This window comes from Zonotrichia leucophrys, chromosome 7, assembly GCF_028769735.1.
Source record: "Zonotrichia leucophrys gambelii isolate GWCS_2022_RI chromosome 7, RI_Zleu_2.0, whole genome shotgun sequence".
Classification (NCBI taxonomy): domain Eukaryota; kingdom Metazoa; phylum Chordata; class Aves; order Passeriformes; family Passerellidae; genus Zonotrichia; species Zonotrichia leucophrys.
Genome location: NC_088177.1, coordinates 6636157 through 6660131, shown reverse-complemented (window position 1 = coordinate 6660131; position 23975 = coordinate 6636157). Strand labels below are relative to the sequence as shown.

Genomic DNA, 23975 nt, shown 5'->3' with positions numbered 1-23975 from the left:
CATCTCCTCTGAGCTAAGGCAAGGAGAGCTGCATTTATGGAGTTTTCCAGTGGAGTTTCACTTCAGTTTCCTTTTTAAAGGAAGAAATATTGTCCATTAAACAACACTTGAAATTGCATTACTGATGTTAATTTCTCCTTACAAATATTAGGCCTGTGTTCACTAAAACCTGTTCTGTTAAAAGCTTGTCTATTCATCAGTTTTAGTTCTCCAGGGAAACCAGTACTTAAATTATGTGATGTCACTCTAAATGTTTCTATTCTTGTGCTGCTGGCACTGAGGGTTGAGTTAGTTTTAACTATGCAGTTAACAAATCATTAAATGCTTTTGTTGATTCAAATGTACCTTTCAGCTGTGCATATTGTAGTAAAAGCCTGGTAATCTATTTTAAGGAAGAATTGTAATAGAAGAAGGGCTTTGGGAGGAAAAAGCAAATTATTGCATAATAAGTTACTAAAATGGCTCTGGGAGGAGAAAAAGCATATTAATTCATAGTAAATTACTAAATGAAAAAAAAATCAGTAGCCCATTTTAGAACATACTTGTATAGGTCCCAAGGTAAAAGAAAAAGATCCCACATGTTTTAAGCTGCTTATGATAGGTTATCATCTGTTATCTGTTCCCTTGGTAGGGGCAATGCTTTCCTTTTTTTAATATAATTTTTCTAGGAAGGTTTCAGGAGTAGGAAGGAAATTAATAAAAACCATGTCACATTGCCAAGGAAATTAAGAAACAAGAATTGAAAGTGTGGCTGAGAGCTGGCTGAGAGAGTATGGCCACTGAGCAAGGATGATGCTTGGTTCCTGTACAAGTGCTCTGCTGTCTCTTGTTGCTCAATGAAGGAGGGAAATGAAGGCTGCGAGCGGGAGAGCCCCGACCCCGCAGCAGCTGCTGTTGGTGTCCCAGCGGTGCCCGTGTCGGTGCTAACTGTCCCAGCTTTCTCCTGTACAGCCTGAGCATTAACACTGTGCCCTTCTCTGTTGTGCCTGTCCCAGCGGCCAGCGCAGTCCCTGGCACAGACGGCCAAGCGCTCCAAGGTACGGTAGCCCGGCGGGCTGGCATGCGGAGGGAGCCCTTCGTGCTTGGTGCAGCTTCGTTACTTTGTGCAAAGTGCCTTCAGTTTTGTTTTTTGGCATTGTAGCTTTGTTTTATTCTGTTGGGTTTTTGTCTTGCCTAGTTGTTTGCTTTTGTGATTTGCCTTTATATTTTTGGTGGCTTTTTATTGTAACGGAGAGAAACACTATCCCAGTGTTTGATTTACTTTTCTTTAGATGTGCTCTATTGTGCTGGTAGTGCCTTCAAAAGCTGCAATTGCTTGGGTATTTTCATTCTAAATCTATTGAAAACATGAAAAATGCTGTTTTCAGCCATTTTGTTTTTCATATAATGAATGAAAAAAATAACGGCTTATGGTATATTTATATTATCTTTTATAAGCCATAGATTTTAATTTTACATACTTTCCTTTAGTCAAACACAAAGTTAAAGTTAGTTCGGAGCCTTGCTGTATGTGAAGAATATCCACCACCTCCCACAGCTGAAATATCCCAGGACCTCCAGGTAAAAATCACATTACTGAAGTTTCTGGAACTATTTCAAGTAACTTCTTGTTCAAAAGAAAGTCTGTTGGGTATTCTTTAAATATGTGGATACCATCTGGTTTTATTTTTTTTTTAATAGTGATCTAATAGAGGTGATAATATCAGGTGCAGAATTTGCTGCTTTTTTTTCCTGAGCTATGCTGGTTGATATCTGTGGGCAGAAAGAGGGGGGTTGTCAGTTCTTTTAACTTGTTAGTCCAACAGTGCACTTAAGGGACTCTTAAACTGCTTAAGTGCTGTCTGCAATTAGTAAGACAGAAACATTGTGATTAGTGTGGAGCCTAATTTACTGTCTTTGTACATTTTGAAAATGGAAACAGTTGTGATTTCTGGTGTTGTAACTGAATTTCTGCATATTAGTCCCAGTTGCTGGTAGCTCTGTAATACCTGCCTGAGGTATATCTGAATTAATCTGTTAAAATTATAGAACACACTTACAGAAGTTCCTACATGCTGAACAAAATATGTAAAATTACTTTAGAGAATTTAAACAAAATCCATATTTCCTGACTTTACCTCCATACCAGTCTGTGTTTTCAGAACAAAACCCTGCTGCTGGCTTTGGTTCTGTGCATGAGTGAGGCCCATCAAAATGCTGGGTTTGTTCATGCTTATCAAAACAGAAAAGGGCCTTTGCTGTTATTGAAAAGCTTCTAAACTGTGCTTTTGTGAAAAGTCTGCCTTTGGTTAAGAAGGAAGCAGTAGAAAGCAGGATGTGAGGGGGTTTTGCTGGAGAGGTGGTAATTCAGTTCTGAGGAAAGATGGACATTGAGAGCTCATGTGGGTTTTTGTCAAGCTAATTAAAATTTTTTGAGACTGAAACAGTAGGTTTGGACTAAAACCCTCCAGGTTTGCAGGGTTTTGTTCCTTTGGAAAAATAAGAAAATAGTATTTTTGTAGGCTTTTACTAATATAGCAGAATTTGAAATGTTGACCAGAGGAATTCAGAAACTGGGCCTGCTACCATGATGAAAATCTAAGTCATAGTTTGGAATAGGTTGCAGAGTAAAGGATTAAAAGCCAACAGGAGAGTTATTGATGTTTACAATGATTTCCAGTCAATTTCAAATCAATTTACAATGATTGCTTTGTAATGTTTCCTGTAAGATAACAAAATAGACTGAGAGATCTGGTCAGGCTGAGTTGTTCAGTCTGAAGCAGTGCAGTTTGCCAGTCACTGTAGCAAATGACAACAAACCTCATTTGGTGGACTGATTATGAGTGGTGTATTTCCAACATAAGAGGCATTTCCAACCTCCAGCACCACACAAGCCCATGTGTTGAATGGTTTAAAATCAGACATTTATAAGGTGATGTTTGTGACCAAGTCCTCTGGGAATGTGTCCCTAGCTCTGTGCTGCCAGGTGGCCCTTGAAAGGAGTCCTTGCAGCAGCAGGAGGGATGTCAAGGCTGGTTCTGCTGAATGAATTGGATTGTGTGATAATGTAAGTTTGTACGAAAGGAATACCAGAGAGCAGATTGCCTTAAGAACAAAATTAGAGTTAGCTGTGAGTTTTCTTTGGAAGCAGTAATGTAGGAGAAATGGCTTATGAATCCCAATAGCTGTGCAGAGAATGATTGCTAGAACAAATTTAGTTCTTCCCTGGAGGGTGGAGAAATGTGTTGGAGAGTTAGAAGTGGGAATCTGTTACAAGTTCTGATGCTGGAGTGCAATCCTGTGGGGCACAGGTCTCCCATGGCCCTCTGTAACCACAATTTCTTCACCCATTTTGCCTCCTTTCCCAAACTATCTTTGGGAAAGCCTGGGAGAGCTCTTCATATGTGCCAATGCAATTGGGACTAATATGCCTCCAGCCCCATAGCCTGAAGCATTAATTGTGCTTGGGGTGTGTGGGAGGTGCAGTGGCTTGGAGAAGGAAGAGCCTGCCTTGCACAGGTGTCTCTGCAGCAGGAGAATCATGTCTGATGCTCCCCTTCCTGGAATAGTCACTGCTTTGTTGTATCTCTGATTGCAACTAAAAAGTGGCTTCCAGTTTAGTTTTAAGACACAAGACAGATTAAATTTAGGATAATGTTGCTGCCGATATTTGAAGTATCACAATTTTCAATTATTAGAAAGTGTTAGGCTTGATAGGATGAAAAATATATGTACTTTACTAGGGAGTGGTGTGAGTTTGGAGATAACTCCATGGTGTTGTCTGTGACTGTTCATGAGTCCCCCTTGACACCAGCAGCTCCAGCAGGGTGAGGTTCCTGACACAGGTGGGTGCAGGAGGCACCACCGGCTGCTCCTCCTCACAAGGCTGTGATGGAAGAGGGTGACAGACCAAAGAAATTGTCTCAAGCAGATGAATTTCTTGAATTTCTTTTCTGATCTATGTTTCTATTTTCAATTGCAACATGAAGGAAGATAGATACTGCTTCTTCCTGAGAAGCCTAGATAAGAGCCTTGCATATTTTTGATACTTGTTAAAAAGCACTGGCAGCCCTTTACTAAAAGGTACTGTGAAAGTATGAGCTTACAAATGTATTGTGAGAGGAAAAACATAACTGTGATATGTTTGATCTTTTATCTTTGTAGCTCTAACTATATTCTCTTGCCATCATTTGTGTAAACATCAGGTTGTTCTGACTATTTTCCAACACAAAGTACAAACATTTGCAAAGGGTGATCCAGTTCAGCCTCTCTAAGGAAGAACTGTTTTCACATGAATGACAGTTGTTATTATGAGTAACAAGTAAATAAATCTTCAAAATGTTGAACTTTCTAAGCAAAATAAAATAGCCCAATGGAGAGAGAGTGGGAGGAGAAGGCAAGGGGATGTAATGTTAATTTCTATCGACTTATGTTGGTTTTTCTGGTAGAAAGCCCAGCCTCAGCATGTAGGCGTTTGAGATAGATTCTTACCTTTTCCCAAATGTGTTAAGCTGGCAGGATTTATCAGGTTTTGATGGTTTGGGACATTTTCCTGTTTGTTCAACTTTTTCTTCTTTCATCAAAATTGGGTGACAATTTCCTCTTCTGCAATGAGGGCTTGGGATGGGTGATCAGAGTTAGGCCAAGGGTTCAGTCCAAATGCCAGCAGAGGCCTGCTGCAAACAGGGTGGGATTAAGAGAGTTTTGTAGGGGAAGAGAAGTTAAAAGATTTTTCAGCAGCTTTCCAGTCAAGTAGGTCATATTTAATTAGATGCTACAGTTTTTATAGCATGAAATCACAAGCAAGTGCCCTTTGGTACCCAGTTCTGGTGTATCACACTTTGAAGCAGAGCTGGTGTAGTAGCAGAACTGGCTGTTCAGATGGTGATTCCTTTTTTTAGCTCTTGTTGGGGAAGGAAGTATGAAAACGATTACTTGCTGAGATCCTTTGACTAAACTATTGCTATGTGCATTACTTGGAATGAGTTTGGAAGCTGCAGTCACTTTTCTAGTGAGGAAACATCAGACTGTGAAAATTTCCTTAATTTCCTGATAGTTTTGTAGAGTGTTATTGTAACATGGAGGATAACACATTGGTGAATGCAACTCAGGAACAACTTCTTAATATGACAGCAACATTTCTTTTTCAAATAAAGGTTACACAGCTACTTGGTGAATGGTGAGTGTAGAACACTTCATAGTGACAAATCAATTGCTCATTTAAATTACCCACAGGTTTATGAGGCAAGGAATGCAGAGACTTGTTCTGGACTCCTTAAGGTTTGTAGCCAAGTGAATTCTCAAGATAGGAGGGAATCAGATGAGAGAGTTCCTTGCTGGTGACTTGCTGGTATTTATCAGATGTGTTTGTAGATCCTGTCCAAAGCTGAGAAACCTTCATTGAGTTGTTGTTTAGTGGGTGTTCATGAATTAGGAAGTTTAATTGGAACATTTATTGTGGGGTAAAGTCCTAATGAAAGGGAGAGCTGGTAAAACTCTCAGTGACTCTTTCCCTCATTTGAAGCAGTTGTGGCTCTGCAGAGGGAGCTCCCGTTGGGCAGAGCCTGGCTGGGGCAGGGCTCCCCTGTGCCGCCACAGGCAGGAGTGGCTGCGGGCGGGCACGTGAGCAGCTCCAGCCTGGGGGATCCTGGCTAAATTTAACCCTGGCTGCATTCCACGGCTGAGATCAAGGCTGGGCAATGACACACGAGCAGAGCTTAGAGCAAGAGCCTGCATGTGGGTAAGAAGGGGCTTGAGGGAAGAGAGAGGACTTGTGTGGGAAAGGATTAAGGTGCAGGGCAGAGCCGGGACGGGCAGGAGTGCGTGAGGGGCGGCTCTCTGGATTGGGAAGGATTGGATGTTGTCAGGAATGTGGAGGTGACAGCATGCACTCAGCTGGCATCTGGGGGAGCAGAACTGTCATTTGAGGGAGTTACAAGGTGACAGGGGAGTCTGGTTCTGACAGGACTTGGCCACTGCTCTCATGGGAGTCCCTCAGGCATTGGTGACTCCATTGCTCCCAAACCCCTCGGCTCTGGCTGCCTGAAGTGTGTTGGTCCTCCACTGACAACCTCCTGAAACAGGAAAGGGGATGGAAAACAAACTGCAGTCTTGCACTGTTCAGGGTGTTTAGGAGAGCATTATGCCACTCATTTCACAGGGAAACTTTTTGCTGTATTGAGAAACAGGTTTTATAATAGTTCACCTGCTGATATAAAACCACAGATTTTGAGGTGATTGCACAAAAAGCTACTCTATCAAAATACACAGGAAGTTATGAAACTTGATGACAGGTCTGCAGACTTTGCCTTGATATATTGTACTGTAAATATTTCCCCTTTTTGTGGATCTGGAAATGCTGGTCTTATATAGAAATTTTTGTTTTGTTTTGTTTTTTCTTGGTATGAACCAAATCAAAACTTGAAACAAGCTTTTACAGTAAAGAACTGTGAAGAATGGGGAGGAAGAAAGCATCGTGGATGAGACATAATTTAAAAATATAGCGGCAGTATAAAATTTATACATCTGAAAAACCTGATTCTTTTCTTACATGTATGGAGTAAGATACTTTGAATTCATTTTGCAATAGCATTCAGGGCCTGGAAAGTGTGTGTAAATTCTAAAATGTCTGTGATCCTTTCTATGCCTTCTCTGTACACTGATTTACTGATAAATAATTTCATTGTGTGGTAACATGGAGCACATGTGGAATCAGAAAGAATAGGTAAACAAATTTTTTTTTGTTGTTGCTTCATTATTTTTGCAGGTAATACAGAACAGTTCTCCTGCAGGTATTGTTTGAAATAATTTGTGTGGTGACTGATTTTTACTCTTTGACAGGAGAAAATTCAGATCCAGTTGTCACAGTCTTTTGAAAAAGAAGAAAAACCTGCAAAAGATGAATCAGAAAAGGAAAAATCCAGTGATAAGCTCTCCAGAAAAATGTTATCAAGAGGTTTGCTCTCTCTCCTTGTATTATTCAATATACTGTATAGATAAGAACATATGAAAATACAGTTCTGCTTCCAGTTCTTCATTGCATAAACATTGCATTATTTTTTTTAATTTTATTTGCAAATGAAGCAAATAGATCAGACACCTTTGAGCTAGAGGAGAAGGAAAGAGAGCTTTAGAGACTTCATCAAACACTCCAGCAAATGTTTCTTTTTTGTCCTGACTGTGCAGAGCAGCATAAAAAACCAGCTGTGTTGTCTCAGTTGTGTCCAAGTGTTCTTTAAGCTGACTTTACAAGGCAGTGGAAGCTCCTGTCTTGTTCCTGGGCTTGTGAAATTGAAGTGTCTATGTTGTCCTTTGTTTATTTTACTTCTGATAGTATCTGGAATTTTTTCAGTAAAGTTTTGGAGTAAGGGTAGAACTACATAAATAAAAAGGACAAGTATTATGTTTTCACTTAAATATTCCTGCCTTGTGGATTAAAGTTACAGTCTGTGTGCTGAAAATCTATGGGTGTTAATCTGAAAGAGAGCTGTGAAATCAATGACATAAACTATCAGTTCATGTCCATGCTGCCTGATGCCTCCTACAGGTAGAAGACTTTATGCATTTAAGTTGGCAAATCATTTTTCAGCTCTTCCTTTAAATATCCATAAAGTTTACCTAAATCTCTTAGATCAGCCAGAGTATAGGAAATACCTTTAGAGCTGGAATTCTTTTTGAGACAAGTGGCACTTGTCCAACTCATGTCCTGCCATTCCAGAAGGTATTCCTCATGTGGAATTTCAGTGCAGCTTGTCCCAGCTGCCAGCCAGGTATTTGTGAAATAAAAACCACTGAGATGGAGAACCTGCATTTATAAATCTCAGTGTTTGAAATGCCTTAAACACCACCCCCAAATACTCAACAGGTAATGATGGGGGGTTGAGAGTAAAGTGACAAAATGTCAGTGGTAGAGGTGGCTGTTCTGAATGCAACCACTCTCTCCTCTGAAGGTTAATTACTTCCCAATATAGGATATGCCAAAATAGAAAATTATGGAATTTTAGCATCAGTTCTAGTAATTATCACTAAATCATTGCTCACTTGCAAATTAGAAAAATTGAAGTAAATTATTACTGAATCTTAACATTTTTGTCAGGATGGCCTTTTTTGCCTTCTCCTCTTCAGAATCAAAAGTAATTCCAAACTATAAATGCTCAGACTTGGTTGGTTTCACTGAAACTCTCTGGGCAGCTGGAAGAGCTGGGACATGGGCATAAGTTTGAGTTGTGCCTGAGTTGAGACTAGGTTAACACATAAGTAGTTCTTGGAAGACACCCAGTTCCAAAAATCCTGTTCCAGCACCTGTTGGTTTGGATCCTAGTACCTGCAACTCAAAGGTGCTCATGTAAGGGAAGATTTGGGGTTAAATCATTCCTGTTAGGGACAGATTTTAGGGGTAGTATGTAACTGAATACTTTGCTTCACTGAAACTGGAAAGGAGGGGAAAGGTTGAGCCTACTTTTGGAAAAAGTAGTCATCTAAACATGATGTTGTGCAAACAAAGCCCAACAGAACAAGGATTTTTAGTAGTGCAAAACACCACTTTGTGAAGGTTAAACTTACATTCTGAATTACAAAATTTCTTTGGGCAACATCCAGTGGCTGAGTAGATGGGCTGCTGCTGCTCCACAGATGTGTACACACACTGCAGCGTGGGATAGAGGGAAAATGTGGCAGGCTGGTGGAAATTGGGTCTCTCCAGGTGGTTACCTGCTTCACAACATACAGCCAGTTGTTATGAATGGTAGTGTTAATGAAACTCCTGCTTCTGCATTACCCTTGAATTAGGGGATAGGAGTGGTGGTGGATTTTCTGTTTTGTTTTTGACTTGTGGGCCTTTCTCCTGGAAACTGCAAGCATTTAATTTTGGCAACAATGTACTTAATGCATTGTTATATAGTATTGATCCATATACAGTATGTACAGCAATAATTGGAAAACAGCTTCTTCAGGGTGTAATTCTGCTCTCTTCCCCCTTCCCTTAGATTCCAGCCAGGAGTATACAGATTCCACTGGTATAGATCTTCATGAATTTTTAGTAAATACATTAAAAAACAATCCCAGGTAAGAATCAATAATGTCAACTTTCTTTATGTTTTTCTTTCTTCATTTTGCCTGAGGCATCACACTACCTGGTTTTTTTGTTTGTGGTTTTATTTTTCCCCCTCTTAAATGTCTAACTCTCCATGTCAGTTATTCAGGGTGAGATTCTGTTGCAGACTAAAACACCACTGCAATTGGTTTGCTTTTTGAGCAGAGGCTCAGGACACTGAAGTGGTTTAAATACTTTTAATGCTTAATGTGCAAATGATGTGTTCAGTCTATGTGCAGTTCTCTCCCTGAATGGGCTTCAGTACATTGTCTCTAAACCTTGCACTGTCTTGGCACCTGCTTGTTAGAGACCAAACTGCCTTCTGACCCTAATCTGTCTTGCACTGAATTTATAGATAAAGGCATTTTTTAAAGCTGTACCATATAACTGTAGTTAGAGATTTTCATTTTGCACATGAGAAACCAAATCTGACCTAATCCAAGTCTGTCATTTGTTAGCAACAGAGCTGACCTGGTTCTGTTGCTCTGAGGTTTGCAGTCTGTCCCTGTCTTGTTTGTTCTTTCCCTCACTGGGGTTTTGTGCTGGCTTTGTGGCTTAGTGCAAGGCAAGGAGTTAACCTGGTGCAATTGTGCTCTGCCACAAAAGCTGCTTCACTGCTATTTGTTACTCATTCATATTATAGGTAGGATTTCCAAGGTGGTAGTTTATTTGGATTCCATTTTATTCAGAATAAATGTGACATGAGCCATCATATGGCCAAAGCCATAGTCCTGTAGAGTAAAATCAGAAAGCACAGACCTCTGTGACACTTAGTAGGTGGTTCCTGTTTGAAGCCATGAAGCATCCCAGTGGAAACAAGGAGCTGTAAGTGCAGAGCTCCGTGTGTTTCCATGCTCAGTGACTGGGAAGCTTGGTTACTTGATGTGCACAGATTATGAACTGTGCATCACTGGATTTCATTGCATCTTAATTGCTTATTAGAACCAGTGCAAGGAGTTTTAGAAACAGTGTTCCTTCCTACCACCTTGAGCTTTAGCTTTTTTGTATTTCTAATATGTCAGCACATTGCCACATGTGCCAGCTTTAAGCCCTTGGTTGTTGGTGAAGTGCCCCCACCACTTTCTCAGTGATCCCCTGATGTGCTTCACAATCCAAGGGCCAGCTGAGGCCTCTGCACACTCCCTGCCCACACCAAGCAGCAAGGAGCACCCTCAGCCCTGCTTTTCCTCCTGGAGCCTGTCCTCTCCTGACTGTGCTTCCTGCTGAGCCTCCTGGGCAGGGACTTCTTGGAGGATCTGTGTACTCTGATATCTGAGAGCAAAACAGCATGGTTCAATGCAAAATAGCAAAAAAAGAATACCTTGTCCTAAAAATTCTGCATTTGACACCTGCTGGTCCTATTTCCAGTCTGCCATCATCCCTTGGTCACAGCCCTGATCTGTGTATTCTTAAGATGAATACAACTGCAGTTATTGGAGTGTCTCATATGTGAGTTGCTGTGTTTTTATTTTCAGGGACAGAATGATGCTGCTGAAATTAGAACAGGAAATTTTAGATTTCATTGGTAATAATGAGTAAGTACTGTACTCTCATAGGAAAAAAGAATTCAAGAGTGTTCCTGTTTATTTAATAAAGCTACTATTCCTTTCTTCCAGAGTACCAAGAAAAAAGTTTCCCCCAATGACATCTTACCATAGAATGCTGTTGCACAGGGTAGCTGCTTACTTTGGATTAGAGCACAACGTGGACCAGAGTGGGAAGTCAGTCATAGTAAATAAAACTAGCAATACAAGAATGTAAGTGCCAAAGCCTTGAAAAACCCTTTTGATGTAGCTCTAACGCTGGGATGTGTGAGGCAGTGATGCTGTAGCAGCTGAGGTCTGTCTCCTCACTGGGAGAGGCATCAGGGAGAGGTAGCTGAGAGCTCTTTACTGTTCATGTTCTTGCTGTGTAATAATGGGATCTGTTTGAATTCTTTTGGGGAAAGAAGGATGTTATCTCTGGGTTAAGTTGTTGCTTTTCTGGCAGAGATGCATTGCTAATTTTGTTTCTGTGAAATGTGAATTTTTAGCAACTGTTTATTTGTTTAAAGATTTACACCAGTAAAGTGTACAAAGTGCATTCTTTGTTTCTTTTGGATAGCAGAGCCAGCTCTTATCTTAGAACAGGGTCATTTCTGCTTTGGTGAAGGGAGGGGACTTGCACAACTGTGGCTTTTGTATTGTAAAATTCTACTGGGAAAATTCAGCTGTTGAAGTTCTTCTGTTGGAATAATGTTGCTTACAGATCTCTCATGGCCTTACAAATAAACATATCAGGAAAGACAGACATCAGTGAAAATGTCAACCAGGTTAACAAGCTGCTTTACTGGGAGGGCTGGGGAGCTCTTGGAGAAACCTCCAGGAAAATCCATATTGCAGAGAAGATAGCACTGGGGCCACAGCAGCTCTGAAACCTGTGTGGAATTGAGGTTTTCATTCAAGGGACCCAGCTGTTCTCTCCATTCTCTGCACTTGCTCTGTCTCCTCATTCTCTCTCAAACAGACAAAGGTCTAATGTGATGACATATTTATGCCACCTAGTTTCTAGTTTTAACTTAAAGCATTTGCCTGACACCGTTTTTTGTTGGTCTTGAACATGAAAACAGGAGTTGACAGTGCCTGCATATCCTAATCTCAGTCTCTAGGTACACTCTTTATAGCTTTGGGAGAAAAAAATCTAATTATCCACCCTCTTTTAGAGTCAATAGGACTGAAATGACATGCCACACTGAAATTTCACTTAAGTAAACAGTGTGTCCTTAGAAATTTTAGAAATATATAGAGAGCCTAAATGTATGTTGAATACTTGCATTATTTATGGATGTGTTTTTGCTTTGGCTTTACAATCTATATCTTAATTGACCTAGAAAGCCAAACATTTCAAATCTGTTGCCTTTGCATCTACCAACATCTCTAGAATGAAGCTTCAGTCTACCACTTCAATTGTGGCATAAGAACTAATAAAAAATTAGACCATATTTAAATAGCTTGTGGCCTCTGGAAGCCCCTGTAGGTGTAGTTACTAATTAGCAGGCATTTCATCTAACCTGTAGACATAAAGATTCTTGATGTTTTCAATATTCTTATTTTAAATCACTTTGGATACAAAATAAGAATTTAGAAAGAAAACCTTGGAGATCTGCTCCATGTGGAATAAAGCCAAACTTACCTTTTCCTCATAGGCAGGTTCGCGGCTCCCTCGCCGAGCAGGGATGTTACTGACATCAACCACCCAGTGCACACTGGCACGTCTCAGTGGAGTGGGATTGGTGATTGCAGGGCAGTAAATTCAGAGACCTTTAAAAGAAAGAGGTAAGACAGTCTAAAGGTTCTCTGAAATGCCTGCTAATTATGTTTGGGCAGCCAGTACCCAATAGGCAGGGCTGGCTGTTTCATAGAAAAAGCTCCCCTCACTCCCTCCAGGAGTCCTAGGTAATGATAAATCACAGAAATAGAGAAGAGCATACATTTATTCTGTCCTCTATTAGACAAATATTTCCTGGTTGTCTGAGCTCTTCTCTTACAATAGCAGTCGTTTTATTATTCAGGTACTTGGTATCTCTCTTTAATAACAAGGATTTTGCAAAATACCACTTTTCTTTCACAAAGCAGATAAAATACCAAAGCATTATTTATAATCTGTTGCTTCACTCTCTCCCTATGACTGTGTGAAGCTCTTGCTTGCCTGCATTATACTGTTCTTCTCTTACTCATTTCTGCTTAATTTTGTTTTAGAAGTTTCTAAGTTTCAGTGCTTTCTCCTCTACCTTCTTTCTTCTGTTTTCCCTTGAAATGAACTCTGAGGTATTGCGGCTCTAGCGGCAAACACCTGTCTTCCCTTCCATGCATGCCCAAAATCCATTGCATGGCACCAGTTGGGATTCAAAAGCACTTCTGATTCCCCAAGGGCATGTGGTTTGCTTCCCACCTTAACTGGGAGTTGCAGCAAAAGCTTTGAAAGGAGGAAGAGGTTTTTAAAAGCAGGTTTGTTATGCCTCAGGACAGGATCTGTCAGGGGTGCACCATATATTTTCCATTGCCCAGACAGCCAAAGTCTATTTATTTCAGTTAGAATATGAAGTATATTTTAAATTACACCTGAATATATTTCAGTTTCTTCCACTGTGTGTACTGTATGTTTACAAAACCATAAATATTTTGTTTGTAACAACTTTTCTCAGACCTGACCAAAAGTTTTGTGAGCATATAAAGGATGAGAAGAGCGATGACTTCCAGAAGCGGTACATCCTTAAGAGAGATAACTCTAGTTTAGACAAAGATGACAACCAGGTAAAGCACACATGGCTTGTTCCTTCCACTTGCTGTGTTTGATTGTGCATTCTTACTGTTTTGCTTTGCAAAATAACACTGTACCACTTAATTTAGATGAGAATACGATTAAAAGATGACAGAAGAAGTAAATCTATAGAAGAACGTGAAGAAGAATATCAGAGAGCTAGAGAAAGGATATTTGCACAAGATGTACGTATCAAAAGCAGTCTGGCACTATTTTCTGTGAACCCTTCACACACATAAATGCACAGGTGGCTTTCCAGGAAACTGGTTCTGAATGACACTGAGCAGATAAGAGAGTGAGGCCTGAGTGAGTTTTAAATGATATTGCAGTTACTGAGAAATCTGTTTTCTCTAATTGCTGCTGTATGAAACTCAAACAACCCAAGAATTATTGAGTGTTCTCTAGTGTTACCTAGTGCTATGCATTTCCCCCTTTGCATTGTTTTGTCCCTCACTGCAATTTAAGTCACAGATTTTTGTTACTGCAATCATGTTAGTTGCTCAGAGCAATAATTAAAAGAAAAAAAAAAAAACCCAAGCAAATTAAAAACAAAAAAACTCTTTTCTCACTTGTATCTATAGCAGCCACATTATGAGTGGTCACAGTAAAATAATTTGAGGTCCCATATGTGAAATTCTTGTCAGGAATCTGATCTCCTGACTGGAGATACCCTACAGGAGAACATTACAGGCTACAATTCAATTGCAAGTAGTGATTATATTGAGTGAAACAGAACAAATATGTCTTTAAATATACGTGTTACTTTTAATAATCCACTTCTGACACTTATCTATAACTCTTGCACATCCAAAACCAGATTCCAAAGAGAGTAATGAGCTCTTGAGAGGCTAATTTACATTTTTTTGTTCACCTTAGTTGCAAACAAGAATAATCGACTTTTGGATATAAAATTACATTTTCCTTTTGCATTTTAATTTACTATGTATTAAACCCTTAGAAGCTTTGTGCCAGATGTTGGGAGTCACAGTCAAGGACAACATCATTTGAGTCAGGAGCAGCCTTTGTGGTTGTGTTCCCTGTGCTCTGTAGCTCACCCAGACTGGTACCCAGGGCACTGAGCAGTTAGTGCAGCAGCAGTGGCCTCTCCCCTTCCCAGCAGAAGACGAGGCAGCTCAGGTGCTGTGACAGCCCTGGCAATCACACACCAGCTGCAAGTGACAGAAGGCACCAAAGGCCCAAGGGAAGAACTGTAACTTCAGAAAAATCTGATAGAAACCAACTCAGCATTGTAACTATCCTCATGCTGACTTTGATCTCCTGCACATGGGCCTTTTTATGTTGTCTTGTTTCCTCATGGAAATTGTTCACCAACAGGTAAAGTTTTTCAGGCAGCTTACTATAAAGAGGGTGCTGTAGAAGTCTGTGTACAATGCAGAAAACTCCAGATTGCTGTGTGTGCTGTAGTAGGGGTTCTAAATGCCATTCATATTAATTTCTGCACTTCTTTGCCCCTCAGTCCCTGTGTTCCCAAGAGAATTATTTCACTGATAAAAGGTAAGAAAATTTGCTGTTTAATTCTGTTTTGTCTTCCTATTTTCTTAATAAATATTAAGCTATCTTATTAAAATGTCAACAGAATCCAGGAGGAAGAAACTAATAGTACACAACAAAGACGACAGATACTTAGGTATTTGATGCTTTCTTTTAAAAAACAAAACCCAAAGTATTCTGCATGCATTTACTTTTTCTTTCTTGTTTTTCGGGGTTTTTTTTTTTGGTTGTTTGCTTTTCCCCTTCTTTTGCAAGCACTGCTCGTGCTAACAGTTGAGTTTGTAACTTGCAGAATCAATAAGGAGGCATCGGGGAGATCGGCCAACAGCCACCAGAGCAGCACGGAGACGGAGCCGCGGCCCTGGAGCAGCACGGACTCGGACAGCTCCCTGCGCAACCTGAAACCCGCCGTCACCAAGGCCAGCAGCTTCAGCGGCATCTCCGTGCTCAGCCGCGGGGACAGCTCGGGCAGCAGCAAGAGCACGGGCAGGCTGTCCAAAGCAGGTATGGCAGCCTTGGGGCTGAGCAGGGTGGGCTGTCCAAAGCAGGTACAGCAGCCTTGGGGCTGAGCAGGGTGGGCTGTCCAAAGCAGGTACAGCAGCCTCAGGGCAGGCTCTGGGGCTGAGCAGGGTGGGCTGTCCACAGCAGGTTGAGCAGGGTGGGCTGTCCAAAGCAGGTACAGCAGCCTCTGGGGCTGAGCAGGGTGGGCTGTCCAAAGCAGGTACAGCAGGCTCTGGGGCTGAGCAGGGTGGGCTGTCCAAAGCAGGTACAGCAGCCTTGGGGCTGAGCAGGGTGGGCTGTCCAAAGCAGGTACAGCAGCCTCGGGGCAGGCTCTGGGGCTGAGCAGGGTGGGCTGTCCAAAGCAGGTACAGCAGGCTCTGGGGCTGAGCTGGGACTGAGCAGGGTGGGCTGTCCAAAGCAGGTACAGCAGGCTCTGGGGCTGAGCAGGGTGGGCTGTCCAAAGCAGGTATGCAGGCTCTGGGGCTGAGCTGGGTGGGCTGTCCAAAGCAGGTACAGCAGCCTCTGGGGCTGAGCAGGGTGGGCTGTCCAAAGCAGGTACAGCAGCCTTGGGGCTGAGCAGGGTGGGCTGTCCAAAGCAGGTACAGCAGCCTTGGGGCTGAGCAGGGTGGGCTGTCCACAGCAGGTACAGCAGCCTTGGGGCTGAGCAGGGTGGGCTGTCCAAAGCAGGTACAGCAGCCTTGGGGCTGAGCAGGGTGGGCATGCCTGATGTTCCCCTCCCTGCATCCATTCCCTCGGGATACACCTACAGACCCAGCCCTAGAGCCGTAATGTGACAAATGCAGCGAACCCTTCTGGCTTTAGAAGGAGAATTTCCAAGTGTGCCAATGCCTTTCATCTCATGCAAAGGGTTTGGAAACATTTTTTACCAGAAATATTTTAGTATCAAATATTTGGGGTTCAGGTCTCAATTTCCAGTGGGGCAAAACTGTGACCATGTTTGCAGGGATCTTAGGATGAAGGAAGAGATGAGGATCTGACTCCCTGTTTCAGAAGGCTGATTTATTATTTTATGATATATATTATATTAAAACTATACTAAAAGAATAGAAGAAAGCCAGTCTTCTGTTGAAATCCTAAGAATAGAAAAAGAAGGAATGAATAACAAAGACTCATGTCTCAGACTCTCTGCCTGAGCCAGCTGACTGTGATTGGCCATTAATTAGAAACAACCACAAGGGCCAATCACAGACCCACCTGTTGCATTCCACAGCAGCAGATAATCATTGTTTACATTTTGTTCCTGAGGCCTCTCAGCTTCTCAGGAGGAAAAATCCTAAGGAAAGGATTTTTCAGAAAATATCATGGCTACACAAAACTGCATTGCAACATCTTGGGAAATTCTGCACTGCTATCCTTCTAGTCAGATAAAACAGCATTAAAGCCTATGAATTGGTAGTTATTTTTATTGTGTTCTCTTTCTTTTGTTAAATCAAAATGAATATGGCTCAAATGCTTACTTAATTTTTAGATTGCTGAGAAATGAGGTCAGTGGAATGAAGTTTACTGTTTAATCTTCAAATTCAAAAATACTTACAAGAGTCAGGGTTTCAGAGGGGGTTAATATGTAATTAATGTGAAAACAAAATCTCAGAAAATATGGGAATGAATCTTCTGTGGGTCAAAAATGAAATTTAGTAAATATTTGTATTTCAAATGCCAACATAATTTGTTGCAGTTGCTAATCTCTGGGGAATTTTCAGGCTTGTAATACATGGGTGTGTTATTGGTGGCTGCTTCAGAATTTGGAACAGAACTATAAAAAAGCAGAATATGATTGCTTACCTTATTAGTATTGGCTTTGATCTTATTTATAAAACTGGTTTTTAAAGAGGATCTATTTAAATTTTTTGCTTTTCTTTAAACCACTACTACCTTTTAGGCATATGCCCACACTGCTATATATCAATGCAGTAAAACAGTAACAAATTCTGTTTGTCCATTGTATACTTGTATAAAAAAAGACCCAAACCAGTTCAAGGTATTTCTGCTGTAAAATTGTGCCATCATATGGAGTTATTCCATTTAGCAGTGTAGTGATGTTATTTGGCACAGCTTGAAAAGAAACTGCAGCCTGACAATAAAAGACATTCTTAGAAATCTTTGTTGGCTAAATTTCAACAACATAAATGGATTCTTAAAATTTTTGCTGGAGTCTTTATTTTGGCATTCTGAGAATTTGGGCATTCCAGGCTGGGAATGCCCACCTTGATGCTTGTTGCTTCCTGCAGCTCCAGGTTGTGGTGATGGGCACATGCTGAGCTTGGGCTTGTTCACGTTGTTCAGGGATGGAATTGGCTCTGGTTACAGTGGCTTCAGCCTCACTTCTCTGCATAATCTAGAAGTGAACACACTTGGAAATGAATCCAAGTAACTCTGCTCAGGCAATGATGGTTTTACAGAGCTGGGATGTGCTGTCTCACCCAGTTTATAATTAATAGCTTTGATTTCACTTAATTCAGCAATAAAAAAGGCCAATGCTTCAAGCTATGCTCTCTTTGTAAACACAAGTTGAAGGGTTACAATTAGCAACTTTTATAAGGGATTGCTGAGTAACTTCAAGCAGTACATAAATTCCATCTGAGAGCTTTTTGAGTTTTTCTTTTGCTTCTAGATTATATAGAGGCTGCTAATGGGGAGTTTGTAAATTTAAACAACTGTATTCTGTTTCCAAGTACTGCAAGTATCACACACTTCTTACAAAGTCTTTGCTAAATGGTGTACCTAAAGCTCCAGGTGTCAGGTGATCTGGGAACAGCAGTTCCACAGACCTCTCCATACTGGACTTTTGGAATATTTCCTTTAGCTGCATGCCTTGGCTTTCAGGAAGCTCAGGGTCTGGTTCTCCACTGCCTTGCAATGTTTATAGTAATTCATATCTGTAAAATGAGTACTGATATTTCAATTGGCTGTTTTATTATCCTTTGAAATTTGAATTGTTGCATAAAGCCAGGCTAAAGCTACCATCTTAGCCTCATTTCATTTTTTCTAGCTATATTCTTGATTTCAGCCTGCAAATTGTCAGAGGAGGGAACAGTGCTGAGGGTTTTAGTATAGTGCAAATTGTCCAGCAGGTGAGTCAGAGAAGATCTGACCCCCAGCAGTGGAAATACTGGTCCTTGCTTGTGTGCAGGGCACGAGGCTTTAGCCAGCAGATCCACAGGGTCAGCAGGGCCCTGCAGCTGCATTCCCTGCACAGCTGCAGCAGCTGGGGCTGGGATTCACTGCCTCAGTGCATCCCCTCCACCATCTTGCACTAATGACCAACCACTTCCATCAATTCTGGAGGTATAAATATGCATTTTCTGGCCAGAAAACCAAGCTAGATATGAAAGCCTTACTTTGCAGTGCAAAGCAGTGCTGAATTGACCCTTGGTTCACAGAAGGGACCTTGTAATGGTATTCCAGGGGAGATGGAGGGGGAGTCCATTGACCAGGCTGCTGTGAATAATGTGCTTAATGCTGAGCTTTCAGGGTGAGCACTTACAAGTGTATATTTAAAGTGAGCTTGATGTTACTGTCTCTAGGTAAAACCAATTTCTCATTACTCCTCTCCTAGGTTCAGAGTCTTCTAGTAGTGTAGGGTCCTCCACGGGTTCTCTCTCTCACAGCCAGCAGCCTCTTCCAGTGGCAGCTCTAAGCCAGCCCTCCCCTGGCACGCCTGCCGTGTATCCAGCTGGCAGCTCTAGTAACTCTCTGTCCTTTGATGGTGCCATGAGCCAAGTGGCACCTGCTGCTGGCAGTAGCTTCTTTCTGCTTCCCTTGGAAGCAGCGGGCATCCCGCCTGGCAGTGTGCTGGTCAACCCTCAGACAGGTTGGTACATGCTTGGGGCTGTCTCTGTTACACTGGGGAACTGGAAAAATGCACGAGTGCTTGCATAAGGCTTCATGTCAGTATTGTCCTTTGTCCTTTATTTTTCTCTTTATTTTTTTTAATGTGGTTGTGTTCATTCAATGCACTTTATTTAACAAGGAAGCATGACTGGAGGATCAAAGGAATGAGTAAGCTCACATGACTTTCTCTAGAAGAGTTTTAACTTGCATATGTGAGTGACTTGCACAAAATACGAAAATTGTATGATTTACTATCCAGAACACAGAATAACTTAATTGTTTCAGCTTTTTTCAGGAGCGGAAAACCTCCTTTCCAGTGTTTCTATAACACAGTTTCAGTGAGAGGAGACAGCCTGAGAAAGGATTTATATTGACTTGAAAGAATTTATCATCCTTCTTTTTTTTTTTGATGCAATGTACTCACCTCTCTATGCTCAAGACTGAGTTAATACAAATGAAAGAAAGTAGCACTGGATGAAATACTATTTCTAAACTTGTCCTTGTCACTTTAAAACAGGATTAAATCAGTATTGGTGTAATTGGCCAATACTGCTTTTTTAGGAAGTAGTAGGAAATTCTTACTTCATAATGTAGATGCAAGGAGGTTTGTAATAACTTGTCTAGATTAAATAATGAGTTAGCACTCTCAGGGCAAACTTTTAAAAATTTAAAAATTAGGAAATACTGAAAATTTTAATTTACCTTTAATGTAAAAGATCATAATTTTAGGAAATTTTATCTTGTCATTTTGGTACAATTATTTGTTTTCATTGTAGAAAATAAAATACTTCGGGATATACTTACCATCATTCTGTAGATGGACTTGATTATGCTTGAATATAATTGCACATGATGTTTGAAGCAAAATGTTTCTCATTGGGGTTGTTAAATGTAGCAAATAATTTCTTTCACTAGAAGGTATAACGTTGAAATAGATAAATTCATCTTTTTCCTTAATATGAATCAATTGCTAAAAATTTGGTTACAAATGAGTTGCTGTAGGACTTAATTTTCATAGATAGCCATTGGATTTGGAGGAGAATGTATTTGTCATCTTAGAGCTAAGTTCATCAGTAGTCTTTAATAATTATGTTAGTGTCTAATGAGCTTCTAGCAGAAGGCAAAGAACATTTGGAGAACAAGGAACATTTAGGGGCAGATAAACTTTGATTTCCAGTGTACTTGAACCATCATATTCTGTAATTGTTTCTCTGGCTTTACTGTTCCAATGGCAGCCAAAGCAGAGATTGGTTCCTCAGGGTTTCTGACAGAGGAATCTGTGCCTTGGTAATTAGGAAAAGACAGCTCCTAGCCAGCCACTACAAGAAATAAGTGAAGCTCTGGTGATTAGCAGGAAGCAGTAGAAGGAAATAAGAAAATTGGAGTCCTTATTGATGTGAAATCTCCTGAGCTCAGTTTAGTATCACCTGATGAGCTGCAGTCCAGCTGCTGGAGCTTATTTCAGCAAGTCTGTTCATGCTCCCTCTGCCATGAATTCCTCAGTCCTTTCTTCAGTTACTGTTCCGCTCTTTATGTTGGGCAGTTGCATTTAATATGATGGCACCAAGAAGTCTGGAGGAGCATTAGTCTGCTTTGACAGGGTGCAAAGACTTCAGACTCTAGAAAGAATAAGAACATTAAATCAGAGGAGAGAAAAATTTCCATCAGTGTTGTGCCCTTTAAGCATCAGAACAAGGCAATGCAGGACACGTGTCACTAAGCAGGTAGGCACAGGTCCTTGCCAGCCAGGCCGTTGTTCCTTAGATTTGGTTTGGTTTTTTCCAGCCCAGGCACAGAAAGAAGTCACTGGGCTTTTTTCTAATTTATGCAGTTTATTTTTCAATTATTTTTCATTGGCCTATTGCTGTAATATTGAGGTTGCAAATTATTAAATAGGAGAATAATTCTGTGTTATTTATTTTGAAAGCTAAAAGCCAATTAATCTAAGAATAGGAGAGGAGAATCCTTTATCAGTAATCTCATTAGCAGTCATGGAAATACCGGGGCAGCTATTGCTTTATATAGTTTTCAAAAAATATTTGCCTTTAAGCTCTCCTGTGTTCTGACTGGTTTTCAAATTTATTAAAGGAGGTAAATTTTTAAGATATCCTTAAAACAGTATTTTAGTAGAGTTTTCCTTTTTTGCTCCTGTCATATTCAATCTACTTGGTTAAAAATCAAGTTTCAAGATGAGTAGCATATAAGAAATTTTTATGTGTGTTCACTACGTAAAGACTGGGGTATCTTTGTTTAGCTTCAATGTTTTGGGTTTTAGCTGCATGTAGTCATTGCTGTTATGGTTGTGGGCATTTGGCATGAACCAGTATGACTTCCCTCATTTTTCAATGTTGTTATTGCATTGCTTTTGCCTGCTGTAAGCAGTTTGTGTGTGCTGTCCCAGCTGAGGGGTGCAGCTGCTGTGTTTGCTGTGTTTCCCGGGCAGGTCAGCCGTTCCTCAATCCCGATGGCACGCCGGTGGTGTACAACCCTCCCCTGCCTCAGCAGCCTGGCAGGAGCCAAGTGCCTGGAGCTGCTCCTCAGGCAGCCCTGCCCAGCCCCAGCCAGCACCAGCCCGGAGCCAACGCCGTCCTCTCACAGGTGCACTTGTCAAACACGTGCTCAGGGACCCCGGGGCTCCCCCTCAGCTCTGGGAACAGGGTGGGGGCTGTTTGTTCTGAGAACGGTCACACACACAAGGGGAACTGGGCCTTTTCCCTCCCAGTCCTCAGAAATGTCAGCTCTGATCATGCCTGAGCATGGTGGCAGCCTCTTCTTCAAAATACTGAGGAATTTTAGTGTGAAAATATTCTGTAACCAAGAACAAGAGGTTCTGCCTTCATCCCTAATTGCACTGTGGAGCTACCCAGGCATTAAAAGCAATATAGTTGGCAGCTGGGAAGAGTTAATCCAACTGGAACCTTGGGCTTCTTGTCTCAGGGTTGTTTCTCAGCCAGATAAATTCCTGGGCTGTACAGCACAAGCAGGAGTCATGGCACAGTAGGAGTAGCTCAGGACTGGTACAGCATGAACTTCTCCTGAGTAACATTTCAGCATATTCTGCTCACAAAACCACACACACGAGTACAAAATGTATTTTATCCTTGTCTTGTACACGAGTTTAGTAAAATAGGCCAGATTAAAGACTGCCCCAGCCCTAGAAGGAGAAGAAAAGCAAAATGTTTGGGCAGGAGAAGGGAGAGTTCTCCCTCTCCACAGCAGCTGTTTCAGGCACCAAGGTACTGGCTGTAGTCTCCTGTGGTATTTTCAGATGGTTCTTAAATTTTATTGAAAAGTTATTTATAGAACTTCATCTAAGCCTTTTACCTTTGTTTGTTTGTTTTCCCTGTTTAAACCTGTCCAGGTAGCTGGGTATGCCACAGTAGAGCTGGTCTGTTTTGAAAAAGGTCTCATTTGTACTCTTTCTAGTTCACAGAAGTGTGTATGTAATATTGGCTATTTTCTTCACAAATTCTTTACGAATTCTCTGATTATCTTCTCAATGGATGCTGGAATTAAACCTGCCTGAAATATTATGAGCAATGATAACTATCTAGAGAAAATATTTTAGTGCTGTTGAATAAATGAAAGTAGTAGGTTTGAATCCATGGTTAGTAGTAAATTCATTCTGCCTTTAAGTGCTTTGAAAGAGCTTGTGTTTAAAATGCGTGTGGAGTTTTTAGTCTCTCTGAAGGAAACAGTAAATGTTAAATAGGAGCAATTTGCTGAGATAGCTAATATAGTGTATAACAAATAAAGCAATGGATGTCTTATGGGAGACTAAGATATTCAGAGTTATTTCTGTTTTCATTCTATGCAGTCTTAGGCTTAAGAAAAAAGAGGTATCCATTCTGTTTCTGAGAGTGGAGCGAGTTGCTCTTCTGGAGCACAGTTGCTTTTCTCTGTTACAAAAGACTTGTTTGCACTTCTCTCACTCTGTTGTTAACCTTGTTCATAACCCTGTTATTTCTGCAGCCTCTGCGGGCTCTGCAGCCTTCCTCCCAGCCTGTCCAGTACTCTGCAGTGTCGTACCCACCCCCGCTCCTGCCAGCCTCCTCTGCACAGCAATACTCTGTGGTATTACACCTTCTTCCTCTGCTCCTTGCTCTGCTGCCTGCTGCCCTTGCCTTGGCTGCTGCAGTGCTGTGTGGTACAGGGTAGTGACTGGCTCTCAGTGCCACAGCACCTGAGTGCCCGAGGTGGGAACGTTTCACATTCAGCAGGAATACCTGCAATTTATGCTATTTAGATATATCTCTATATTTTGAGATACATTCTTTCCCTTTCCCTTTGTAAAGAAAGCTTTTCAGTGCTGTTTCATTAGCCAGTCAGTACCTTTTTATGTCTCTGGATTAACCTCTTTCCATTGCTTCCTATTGTTTCCTTGTCTGCTCACTCTTCTGCTAAACCTTAATACATTCCGAGGGATCAGCCGCTCTGATTTTTTCTGGTTACCTTTTTGTAGCTTCTCTGGTAGAATTTTCAACAGTCCCACTTCTCTAGTATCTATTGTTTAATAAGTACAAGCTGGAAATGAAATATCTTAGTCTATCAAAAACCAGGAAAAAAAAAGTCACAGGAAGTGAAACTGAAACTTAGTAAAGGAGAGTTGTTATCCAAGGGAGAATCTGAACTAGATTAGATCTGAACAGGTCAAAGTCTCTCTGATACTCTGCTGAGTGCATGTTTGTGTTGGGTTTATGTGGCAAGCCTTTGGAGCAGGGAGCTGCAGGAACCCACATTA

At 41.2% G+C, this 23975-nt stretch overlaps 1 protein-coding gene across 11 annotated transcripts in view; it reads left to right on the top strand.

Annotated features, from left to right (window-relative positions):
• R3HDM1 (R3H domain containing 1) overlaps window positions 1–23975 on the top strand; it is a 51757-nt gene that overhangs the window by 7188 nt on the left and 20594 nt on the right. For 3 of the 11 annotated variants that reach the window (XM_064718610.1, XM_064718602.1, XM_064718601.1), the window contains exons 3-16: window positions 996–1037; window positions 1471–1560; window positions 6820–6934; window positions 8964–9042; window positions 10546–10605; window positions 10687–10827; window positions 13254–13362; window positions 13459–13554; window positions 14847–14884; window positions 14967–15017; window positions 15174–15385; window positions 18960–19214; window positions 21678–21832; window positions 23207–23308. In XM_064718610.1, the coding sequence (XP_064574680.1) occupies window positions 996–1037; window positions 1471–1560; window positions 6820–6934; window positions 8964–9042; window positions 10546–10605; window positions 10687–10827; window positions 13254–13362; window positions 13459–13554; window positions 14847–14884; window positions 14967–15017; window positions 15174–15385; window positions 18960–19214; window positions 21678–21832; window positions 23207–23308 (1545 nt within the window). The remainder of the gene's footprint in view (window positions 1–995; window positions 1038–1470; window positions 1561–6819; window positions 6935–8963; window positions 9043–10545; window positions 10606–10686; window positions 10828–13253; window positions 13363–13458; window positions 13555–14846; window positions 14885–14966; window positions 15018–15173; window positions 15386–18959; window positions 19215–21677; window positions 21833–23206; window positions 23309–23975) is intronic. The other 8 variants (XM_064718604.1, XM_064718606.1, XM_064718605.1 and 5 more) reach the window with 8 other exon arrangements.